The sequence below is a fragment of the Quercus suber genome, unplaced genomic scaffold (genome assembly GCF_002906115.3).
Source record: "Quercus suber isolate HL8 unplaced genomic scaffold, Cork oak 2.0 scaffold_1452, whole genome shotgun sequence".
In the NCBI taxonomy this organism is placed as follows: Eukaryota; Viridiplantae; Streptophyta; class Magnoliopsida; order Fagales; family Fagaceae; genus Quercus; species Quercus suber.
Genome location: NW_027070826.1, coordinates 1 through 12,594, shown reverse-complemented (window position 1 = coordinate 12,594; position 12,594 = coordinate 1). Strand labels below are relative to the sequence as shown.

At 35.1% G+C, this 12,594-nt stretch overlaps 2 protein-coding genes across 2 annotated transcripts; one reads left to right on the top strand and one right to left on the bottom strand.

Moving 5' to 3' along the window:
• Positions 1–6,049: 6,049 nt before the first annotated feature.
• On the top strand, positions 6,050–9,906 carry LOC111986237 (uncharacterized). Its single transcript, XM_024017873.2, has 5 exons — positions 6,050–6,652; positions 7,081–7,354; positions 8,862–8,960; positions 9,112–9,326; positions 9,555–9,906. The coding sequence occupies exons 1-5, from the start codon at positions 6,198–6,200 to the stop codon at positions 9,628–9,630; spliced, it is 1,119 nt and encodes a 372-aa protein (XP_023873641.1). The 5' UTR covers positions 6,050–6,197; the 3' UTR covers positions 9,631–9,906.
• A 733-nt stretch (positions 9,907–10,639) lies between these two features.
• LOC136065974 (probable galacturonosyltransferase-like 10) lies at positions 10,640–12,264 on the bottom strand. Its single transcript, XM_065769826.1, has one exon. The coding sequence runs from the start codon at positions 12,096–12,098 to the stop codon at positions 10,965–10,967; it is 1,134 nt and encodes a 377-aa protein (XP_065625898.1). The 5' UTR covers positions 12,099–12,264; the 3' UTR covers positions 10,640–10,964.
• Positions 12,265–12,594: the final 330 nt, after the last annotated feature.

Below are 12,594 nucleotides of genomic sequence, written 5' to 3'. Positions count from 1 at the left end.
TTTTTTATGACTATATGTAGTAAATCTTGACTGATCATTTATTAACTAATATTTAGGGTCAATAACGACCTTAATGTTTGCATTTTTCTTCCATTATTTAACGGCATATATGCATGGTTGCCATGGCTAAGGCAATGTTCACGCAGGACTACCATGAGCATGCAACATGCTCAAAGGAGGTTATTTGGGTATACCAGAATGCCCAAAAAAAGGTCATTTAGACATGTTACTATTAGGGGCTAGACAGAAATATTTGAAATGTTAAGAACTAAATTAATATATAATGTAAATATTAAAGATCAAATTAATATTTACTAATAGTTACTGTATTAGTCTATTATATATTACAATAAATATTTTAGTTGATGTAGTATTATAAAAATATTATATTAAATAAAGGATATCTATATTAAATCTTCCAATGTTACAAATGACAAAAACTTGATAGCAAATTTACCTATGCAGTCCATATTGGTCCTATTCGGTCCAGCTCAGTCTATTTTGTTTACTTCAGTCTTATTCGGTTCAATTTAGTCCTAATCAGTCCACTTTAGTTCTATTCGGACTATGCAGTCTTATTTGGTCCATTCTATCCATTTTGGTCCTATTCGTTCTTAATCGGTAAACTTTTGTATTAAGTTCATTTTGTCCACTTATGTTCAATTTGATCATATTCGGTCCACTTTAGTTCTATTCGATCCATTTGGCTTTTTCAATCCACTTTGATCCTATTCGGTCTTATTCGGTTCACTTTTGTCTTATTTGGTCCTAGAGGTTATAGTAGCTTTTTTTTTTTTAGAGTTATAATATGCTACTAACCTTACAGCTCGAATCCTTTCTTCTCTAGACCCTTAAACACTTTATGTATGAATAAGTTTCAATTAAACTACAAGGCTCTTGGCTATGGTGACTTTTTAATGGTAAAAAATAGTTGTTATACTTGACATCGGACATATATCATGCTTTGTCTGTTACCAATATCGTGCATTCTTCCCATGTGTAATTTAAAGGTGATTCACTTACAGATTAAAATACTAAAAAATTGTATATATGAAAAATCTCAACTTATTTACCTCACAAATCTGAACTCTCTCTCCCCTGATCTATGTAATTATGGAGTCTTTTAACACATTGACACTAGCATCCTTCTTGCTTAGAAGAAAGCAAAGATATCAGATAAATACTTAAATGAGAAGAATGGAACAAGCAGAGAGGTGTCACCGCGTACTCTCTGCAGATACAAGAGGAGCTAATAATTTATTACTTTTTGTCCTAGATTAATAGGGAAGCATTGTGGATAACCTGGCTTTGAGAGCATCACTAAGTGACACTAGCTCACATCCGTTATGAAAAGAAACTGCCTGTCCTTTCACTTTCCAAGAATAACTGATCCTGCAAACAAAGAATCTAATTTGGCGTTAACAATAAGTCTAAGACAACTTCTTTTTCTTCTTCTTTCACAAAATTTGGTAGAGTCTATTGTGAATGATGCATAATAGAAGTGGTTTTAATGCTAGATCTAGGTGAAAATAATGTTACTCCAATCACAATATGTTATGTCAGCAGTTGAAAAATATATTGTGTCCCTAACATTACTATTGGCTTCAAAATTCATGGAAGAATTACAATTTACAAGCATCACTAAACATAGCTATTATCTCATATTAAGGAATTGATTGTAATCCATATGTCCATATTTTTTATCCATTTTTATGATCACCTCATTAGTATAATTGTATAAGTATACTTTGAAAATGAATCATGCTGGTAATCTAAGAAGCACGGACATTAACATGAACATGGACATAAGTACAGGACAACACAGTAACACAAGCAATTTTTTAAAATTATAACATGAAATTGTTAGTTCAACATTGATACAATACAGGTACGACGTCCTAAATGAAGTATCCGTGCTTCCTAGCTCGTAATACACGATAAGTAATTGAGGGTCTAATTGAAGCAGCTTTCTGAAAACTGTTCTAACAACACCCTTCTTGCTGTTTTATGATATTCACCCCTCAGCTGTGTGGTTTCTGTAATTCAGGGCTTGGTTTAATTGAGATATAAAAAGAGTGCATCTTAGACAATTAGGACCTACCAAATGGCATTATAGACATTATCTCTAGTTCAATATGGAAAATGGGGTCACAGATATCTATCTGATTACCGTATCAATTTACGGAAGAAGGGTTAAAAGTAGCAATATTTGTGGTGCTAAGCTGCAGTGGTGTTGGCATCGGAGCCATACCAACCACTTAGTGATTGGTCCACACCCTGAAGTTTTGTGGTTCATTGAAAGAAACTGGACCTACATCTACATAGATACGTGACTCTCCACGGTTATCCATATTCAATTTCTTCTAATCTGACTTCTAGTTGGTCAATTGTTGTGGCCCTTGATATTGTTAAATTACAAAGAAAATGGCTCAGCCAATAAATAAACAATTTTAATGAATAATATAATTAAGAATAACTCTGTCTGTGTACGTGTTTAGTATCATATATTTATTTCACACGTTCCTTTGAGAAAAGGAGGAGGGTTACAAACTTACAATAGAATTTTTTTTTTTTTTTTTTTTTTAGGGAGAGGGTTACAACACTCTTTTATAAATTCACTACAAATAGTATTATGGTGTTCTCTGTTACATGTGTTCCACTCGAACTAATTTATGGAGATCTATAATTAACCCCAAAAGTTTGAGACTAATAAGACTTTATTGTTGTTAATACTTGCATGTTCTATGACAGCGAGTGTTTTTTTTTTTTTTTTTTTTGGATAAGGACAGTGAGTGTTAAAGCCTTTCTATTAAATTTTTTCCCCTTCCTCCCCAAAACGTCGGAACAACATTGTCATTTGCCAATATTGTATGTACCAACACAAACTTCTATTGATTTGGTCATTGATACAATGTGGGCTAATAATTAGCATAAAAAAATCTTGTATGGAGGAGAAGCATCGCTCACATATTATACAAATACATAGTTCCTTTTACTCAAAAAAAAAAATTAGATAAATGAATATTTATTTTGTTTTGTAGAATGCAATTCTATAGAAAGTAAAAACATAATCTTGCATCATCATTATTATTATTATTGTTGTTGTTGTTAATTTTTTAAGAAGGTCTGCATCATTTAGAATTAGATTGCAATCCAATGGACGAAAATGTCACTGCCAGAGTTTTACCTACTTTAGAGTAATTAAAGAAAGACACAATTACATGTAAAAAAATAAATAAATAAATAAAAGGCAACTTTATACATGAAACTTTACCAATTGAGTTAACTTATAAAGTCTTTGTAAGTGTGTGTGTATATATATAGTTGGAGGTGGAGAATTTAAACTCTGGATGTCCTCATTAGAAACACCAAATGTGTCAGTTGATCTCTAAGACTTTTGACTAGAACAAGTAAGTTATGAGTATGAAAAAATGGTAAGTTACATTTTTATTGTAACTTAACATTTTAACAAGTGTTCAATTAGTGTAGACTATATTTATTATTGATGTAATCAAGAGTCTTATCGTTCAACTAGCACCTTCTAAGATTTTTAAGGGAGATATTAAGGTTCAAATTACTTCTCCCCATGGCCCGTAGTGAAAGAATGAAGTAAGAAAGGTGAAAAACATGACCAAGAGGGGGGGGGGGGGGATGTAGCATCTGACAACACAGTCTCCACATGATAATTTTAAGAGTAAATTGCATATTACACCCCTAAAATATTAGGGTATTGGATTTTACACCTTGAAGTTTCAAAATTTGGATTTTACCCTCTAAAGTTTGGAAGTGTTTGGATTTTACACTCTGACATTTAAGAATTTGGATTTTACCCCTTATATTTTAGGAGTATTTGGCTTTAACTCCCAAAAGTTTGGGGGTATTTGAATTTTACACCCTAAAATTTCAGAATTTTGGGGTGTAAAATCCAAACCCCTTAAACTCTAGGGAGTAAAATCCAAATTCTAAAACGTCATGGTGTAAAATTCAAACACTCCAAACTTCAGGAGATAAAATCCAAATTCTAAAAATTTATGGTGTAAAATTCAATCACCCCCAAAATTTAGTTGTGTAATTTGCAATTTACCCTAATTTTAAATTAAAAGTAAACCCACTAAAGATCTTGTCTTAAGTCTTTTTTTTCTTTTTCAAATAAGATAATGTCTTAAGTCTTAACTGGTCATTATATAAGAATTTTATTCCCTCTTCCTTACGTGTATGTTTGTTTCTTCAAAAAAACAATATTATAAATACAATTATATTCATAACCACTCTAGTCAAAATTGAAATTGGAATATTGTTATTCTCCCAAGAATTTATTATAAATCCTATGTCTATCATGTATTAATCATGAAAAATATGTTATAATTATTAAAAAAATTATTTTGTGCATATAAATTTATTGGAAAATAAAGAAATGGGTGAGGGAGGACAAGGCAAGGTAGGGTCATGGGTGCCCTAATGCCCTATTATCTCTTTGAAAAAAAAAACCTTGTGTGGGATGAGAGCAAGGCAAGTCATGTTCGGGGCAAATTTGAAGTATTTTACTAATTTCAATAAAGTGGCTATGACATTATTGCACACCGTTGGCGCGATAGTTACTCCACAAGAATAAGTACTTGTGGGATGTAGGGGCAAGGGTCGGAGTTCAAGTCTCCAGAATAGAGTTTCACACACATATACACTTAGATTAGGTTATAGTATAATTTCTATCTTGTATAAAAATAATAATAATAATAATAATAATAATAATAGTGGCTATGACATTAATGAGAAAAAAAAATATAAGAGGAAAATGTGACCATGAGAGTAGTAAGATAAAATGATAGGCAAGTGTTTTGAATATTGTAATAGAATATGTATAAAAAAATATATAAATTATAACTAGGCCATGTATATAAGTGATTTGTTTTTTTGTATAAATAATTTAGATATGTATTGTGGGGGAGGATTAATCCTGGCTACCCGCAAGCTTGTTTGTCCACTTTGGAGAGCCAAGTCCACACAGTTTTGTTCTCAAGCAACATGGGAAGACTTTGAGTGCAATTCCACATCGGCAAGAGAAACGCCCCACTCATGCTTTATAAGTGCTTGGCACAGGCATGAGTGTACCACTACTACACATGTACTATTTAGTATATATACATTTGAGGCAAGGCAAGTAAAACCCATCCTCACCCCCATCAAAGTGGAAAAAATTAGCCCGAAGTGAAGTGCGATTGAGAATTTTTGCCATCCCTAAAATCACTAAAAGCTCATTTGTAGCAAACATTAGAGAATAAAATCACTCAAAGACTAAACTTTAGCATATGGTTTAAAAAATAGACTATTAGTATAGTATTTAAGAAAAAAGAAAAGGAAATGGAGAATATAAGCTCTTCAAAAAAAAACAAAAAAACTCTTCACTGAATTATTCTTCAATATGGAATGTGTAAATTTTATTTTTTATAACAAAAACATAGGAGGAGGCAATAAAAGTGGCTTCTTTACCTCTTTATTACTATAATAGCATTCTACCTGCTAGTTCCACGCTTATAAATAGACCACCATTGTCGATTGTGGAATTTACAATAAAAAACCCTAGTGACACACTTAAACCTACACCCAAATTTGTGATTAGTCTACTAAACCCATTTACAACTAAGTGAGTGTTTGGATTGCACTGAAATGGGAAATACATATGCATTTGTGCATTTTGCTGAAAAAATGTGGGTCTTATGGCACTGTTCACAAATCTACAAAAGTCATCCAAATACAAATTTCAAGATAAATTTGGGTCCACAATACTATTCACACATTTAAAAATTATTTTGTTACAGTGTTTTTAGTTTTCAGTAACAAGCAACATCAAAATAGACTCTAAGCATGTCATGAAATTAGATGTATGGACTGATTTGCAATTTTAAGCCAAAGAAAAGAGAAACTTGCAATTAAAAACAAAACCAAGTGCAAATGTTAATGTTTTCACCAAACATCCACTTACAAAAGCAAACAAACAAACAAAAAAAAAAAAAAGGATCAGACTTGAGGCCAAGATATAAGGGTAAGATTAAGTAAGAAAAAAATAATAATAATTCGAGGAAGCCGTGAGAGCAGCCCGTAGAGGCATCATCATCATCAAACAAAGATAGAGAGCAAAAGCCAAAAAGAAGAGAAAATCTCTTCGTTTCGTCTCCGCTCACCAAAATTCTTCATATCATATGGCCTCTGCCTCAGCTGCTCGAGCTTTCATTCTCTCTCGCGTCACCGACCTGTCTCTCAAACCCCTCCACAACCACCAACCCCTCCTCCACCACCACCCTCAACTACTACCTTCCCGCCACCCCAGACGGCCCCGCTATGCGGCGTCGGCGTCGTCCGCCGTCAACTGCCTGATCTCCGGCGTCGACGGAGGCGGCGTCTCCGACGACTTTGTCATCTCGACGCGGAACTCGAAGCTCGACCGCGGATTCTCTGTCATCGCCAACATGTTGAAGAAGATCGAGCCCCTGGATACTTCGGTTGTATCCAAGGCGGTTTCTGATTCGGCCAAGGATTCCATGAAGCAGACCATTTCCACTATGCTAGGCTTGCTCCCGTCCGATCAATTCTCCGTCACCGTCTCCGTTTCCAAACGGCCACTTCATCGCCTCCTTGTCTCCTCCGTCATCACCGGGTACCACCACCACAACCATTTCTTTCAATTTATTAATATTTTTATTTAAAAATTCAAAAAATTTAAGTGATTCTTGTATTGCTTTTAAGTTTATTNATTTCTGTTAATTATAATTGACAGCAAATGGTCATGTGGTGTGCATTTGATAACTTTAATATAAAATGAATCATTTTAAAAATAATATGTGACCATTTTCTGTCAATTTGGACAATTCCTAAATCTCAGGGGTCAGTAATACAAAATGAATAGCACCCCGAGATGGTCTTTTTGCATTTTGCCCCAAAAAATTGGATTGGGTTAATTATTGGAAAAAGAAGTATAAATTTTTTTACACAATTGATGTAGCCTTTACAATTATTAATTATTAGAAGAAAACTTATATGAAAATTTGGATTGGTTTTGATTGGATTGATTGGTGTTATGGTTAGGTATACGCTGTGGAACGCGGAGTATAGGATATCGTTGATGAGGAACTTGGAGATTTCGCCGGATAGTTTGGAGAATTTGAAATGTTCGGAGCGGAGGCGCGAGGTGGAGGCGAATAAGGTGGAGGAAGAGAGTAAGGTGAGGGATAGTGGGGGTGGTGGTGATATAAGTATTGAGGATTTGGAGAGAAGGGCACCTCAAATTTTCGGGGATTTGTCACCGGAGGCATTAAATTACATCCAAAAGTTGCAATCGGAGTTGTCTAATGTAAAAGAGGTCAGTGTTTGCTCTGTATTTTGGGTAAATTTGTTACTTTGATTGCTGTAATACTGCATTTTAGAATGTGTTTTGTGTAGTTTTGCTCTGTTTTTTGTGTGATTTTGTTACATTGGTGCTATGAATACTGCATTTTAGAATGTATGGGTTTTCTTTTTTTGGTAATATTTCTCTGTATTTCACAGAAATTGTTACTTTGTTGTTGTCAAGCATTTGAGAATGTATCTTGTTTAACTTGCTCTCTATTTCGCATAATTTGTCACTTTTCTTGCCCTGAATACTGGATTTGAGAACATATTTCGTGCTATTTGGCTCTTGTGTTTTGTGTAATTCTGTTACTTTGTTGCTGAGATTGTTGTATTAGAGAATTTATTTCTGCAATTTTTGTTGTATTTTGCATGATTTGGGAACGTTTGAAGTAGGAATTTTCAAAAATGGTATTAGGTGGTGTTTAGTTGGTATTTTATGGGTACTTGATTTGAAAGGAAACATTTATATGGGTTTAATTCTAGGTAAACAAGATCTTAGAGATGACTCTATTTCTAGGTTTGCAACGCATGCAAAGCATGGTCTTTTAATTAAGTGATTGAAAGCATTTCCTATGCCTCTTCCAAATGGAAGACCTTGAATTGTTGTTTCCTTGATTTGCTTAATGGAATTTGTCCTTTCCAATTTGCTTATGGTTGCACAACATTGAATTAAAATGTTGCCACTCTGGTTGAACTTGACTTGATGTGCTTTTTTTTCTTACCTGCATCTATTAAGTATTGTAATTATTACATGACTTGAATTCTTTTGTATTTTTTACGCGTGTATGATTATGACAAACCATTATGTAGAATGATAGCATTTATCTCAGGATTCATTTACTTGTAGTCCCCTCTAATGACTGATTGAAAAGAGTCAATAACACATATTCAATGTAAAGGGACTGAATATAAGTTATTTTCTTCCTCAAATCTCCTCTCTGTTACATTGCATGTTAAGCTTGTATCTCTTATATGAAGATCTAGAGTTCATCATATGGCCTTCAAGATTGTAGCTATTGCTTGTCAATTGAAGGTACTGTGGAACAGAAATGATGAAGTTTTCAAACTTGCATGAGTTGCTTTCGTACCTCTAAAATGTCAGTCACTAAGTATACTTCCCCCCACCCCCCACCCCCCCCCCCACAAAAACAAAAAAAAAAGGTTATCAAGTATTACACATTAGATTTCACTAGGGGAATCTTGAAAAAAATCTGTGCATTGGCTCTAGAGCTTTCCTGTTATCTATCTAACTCACAGTAGCCCAGCTGGACGTGCCAGATGCATTTTCTGTCTGCTTTAAATGTAACTTGCTGTTGTTATGCACTTTGCTGTTGCAATCAACATTATGCTGGCCTACTTTCAGCCATGCATAAATGATGATGTGAAACTTACTGAACATGCTTATGAATGTGATTTGCTTGAGATGTTAAGGTGCTTAGATACTCTCACTTTAAGCTGACTAGTGTATCTTGTTTCAGGAACTTGATGCCCAGAAGCAGGAAAATTTGAAAATAGAATATGACAGAGAAAATAGGAACAATTTGTTAGAGTATTTGCGATCCTTGGATTCTGATATGGTAATGTCCTAAATTCCTTTGATTAGATAGTGTTACTCTACTCTGTCATTCTAGCCTCCGATGTTCAATCCCCTTTTTCTCTTCCCCACCTGGTTTTAAGCCTTTATTATAACTAAAATTTCCTCTTTTCATACATTGTTTATTTCAACAGGTGACTGAACTTTCTCGTCCATCATCTTTAGAGGTCGAAGACATTATTCACCAACTTGTTCAAAACATATTGCATAGATTCTTTAAAGATGAGACTACCTCTGATTTTACGGTAGATTCAGTCAAGGCAGGTACTGAGAACCGCCCAGATGGTGATGATGAACTTTGTGACACCATAGGCACTTCCCGGGATTACCTAGCAAAGCTACTTTTCTGGTTAGTATTTGTTACTCCCTTAATAAATTGCTTTTTCTCAGGTTTTCTGTGGGTTAGTTTTGAACGAGTCACTTATGTGTACTCATCGTATGCACATGGGAGAGCACACACACGTCCATGCTTACATAGACCTTAGACGTTGTAGCCAGTCAAGGCCTCTTTCTGTCTTATTAACTCAATTGATTCCCATCCGGGATCACATACTAAGTTTCACTCTTCTGCTGACAGGTGTATGCTGTTGGGTCATCATTTGAGAGGCTTGGAAAACAGGTTGCATTTAACTTGCGTTATTGGATTGTTGTAAAGGGAAGGAATTCAGGAATGACCATCAGAAAAAGAAAAGGCAAAAGACGTGTAAATTCTTTTCTTCTTTTTGTTTTTTCTCCTGTTTATCTTCATCAATATTATTGTTCAAGTGAAAACCATGTAATAATACCACATTTAATTCTTGCTTGTACCTCTTTCATGTCAATTTTCCAACTTACCTCACATGAAAGGCAAAACTCTGACTGGTGTAATTGAAACTACTGTCCAAATCAATCATTGTAGAGTCATATCAATGCCATCTGCTCTTGAATTATCCCATGCCATTCTATCAAAGGTTGAAGTGGTAATCTGTTTTGACTTTGTGATGCGCTAGACAAAACAGCTATGCATTTGGACTAAAAAGAATTCCATCTAGTATCGCAGTAATCACACCTCACGAGCAGGAAGTCTTGGTTGTCCAGATACTCTGGGAGTACATGGTCATGTTTTAAACTTCTCAGAAAAATTGAACTTGCTACAACAAAGTTTTGGTTTCATACTTAATGCCAAATAATATCAAATGAAAACCTTGATTATCATTCCAATATTGGGATTTAGTTTGTGGCTCAAATTTAGATTCAATTTGCTAGGTACTAGTACTTTAGGTTCTTCAATTGAATTTAATCGCGTAGTTGTATTGATCAATGGTGCAAAAACAACGTTGTCTTTTTTGAGAATAAATATATTCAACAATCTAATAAAGTGTTCAATGCAATCGCATGGTTGAATTTAATTGGAGAATCCAAGACACACAACCTAAGGAACTAAAACTAAATTTTATTCTTTGCAATAGAATTGTAAAATGCCCGCTTCATTGGTCTTTCATTGAACATTAGTCTCCAGAGTCATTCATGATTCAAGAACTGTAAACCCTGATTAAGGATGACATATGAGAATGTATACCCCATTCATTAGTGCACAAGTATTTTTGAGCGTGACAGAATAATAAGCAGCCATGTGAATTGCAACCTGAACAGAAACAATTTTGACCGTAGAGCTTCTAGATGTTCTTGACAATGAAAATTTGGTGTTCTATATGATGGCTTCCACGGATTAGTGGATTATAGGACCTTTGACAAATAGAAGATGGCAACGGAAAAAAGTGGACTGACGATACAGACGTATACAGTGTATACAACATAGACAAAACTAATTTGACCAAAAAGAGAAGCTGCCTACTCCATTCAATTGTAAAGTTACTCTATTTCCATCAATTTCATTGCAAAATTTGTGCTTTGGTATTTCTCTCTATACACATAAATGAATGTTCCTAACTGTAGAAAGAATAAAAAAGAATCATACAAATTATAATGCTCTAGAAGAATGTATCAACTACTGTTGTTTTTGTTTCCTGTAACGGTGGTGGTGGTGATGTGGTTGGTCATGGGGTTTGTAGAGATCATAAGGAGCCCATAGGTAGTCAACTGGGCACGGCCTCCTCGCATCAAGTCTTGCCCATGGCTTCCCCTTGCCACTCCAATGCAGCAAACTCACAGGACCAGGATGCAAAGATCTACAATTGCTAACCACATTATCTCCACCAAGGCCATGTTGGTTCCATCTATGATCAATGGCCTCAACATCTCCACCAAATACCAACATAAACGGTGGAAGAGAACCCAACTCATAAATCCTCCTCTCCTTTTGAATTTCCATCCATTTCTCAATCTTTCTTGTGTAGTCTCCCTCTCTCCACCTCACCAAATCCATCACCATCACACCCGTGTTGAAATAACAAGGCCTTTTCCCTGCAAAAACCTCGGAAAACTCAGGGTCGGACCAGAATTCAACTGAAAAGTACTTGGTGAAGTTTGCGTGACAATACTCCGGAGCTCCAATTGTTCTTGACCCAGATAGAGACACACTCCATAGCTTTTGAATATCATCCACAACAATGACATCAGAGTCTAGATAGATCACACGTTTAACACAAGCCTCAAGTATATCAGCTAAGTAGCTTCTTGCATAGTTTAATGGGTTCTCTAGAGCCTGGCGAACTGAGGATGAGATTAGACTATTGACTATACTTTCCTTGAAGACGTAAACTTTGAAACTCAAAGAAGGGAATGTGGATTGTACAATCCGAGTAAGCTCAGCTAAATCAACCAAGCTGGAATCAGAAGCAATGAAGTGAAAGAGAACATTTTCAGGACAAGAACTGTGTTTGAGAACTGAATGGACAGCCGCAACAGTGCCTCGCAAGTACTCCAAATCAATAGTCATTGCTATCTGAACAACTGAAGGGTCACATGCCAATAGCATTCCATTTCTGGCCAAGACAGCACATTTGGGTCCATTTTGGTACCCTGGTGCCTCTGAGAATCGCATAGACATGCCAAATTCAATGTGTGCTTCATCACCACCACATGCCAACTTGTTAGGCAATGATCTAATTGCATTTCCATAGGACAGAAGAGTGAAAACTAGAATGGTCACAACAGAAACAGCTCTAGGAAGAAACATCATCAAAACAAAATCGATTGGGTTTGTCAATTTGGTATGTTTCTTTTGAACTAAGAAATTTGCAAACCTTGTAAAACAAAAACAATGGTTGCAATGCAAATGAAAGTGAGAAAAGAAGAGAAGACTCTATATATAAAGGAAGACTCACGGAACTCTAGAAAAGGTCAAGAAGTGGAGAAGAAGCAAACACGTTTAGATACATAAATAACACGGGAGAGAGAACACGGCTTTGATAAGAGAGGTTGGCCGAGTTTGAATGAGTTATATTGGGTTAGTGTATTGGAATTTTCTTCTTCATTTCCGTTCCTAATTTATTTCTTTATTTTATTTCAACTTGGTGAGCTTCTTGGAGACCACCTTGTACGTTTCATTTTCATTACATATTTCCATTGAAGACAGACATGTGACCACGTGCACTTCACAGATTTCATTTATTCATCCTCCTTATTTATATGCCCTTTAATTACACCCATGTGACCACGTGCTATGAACAAATTTT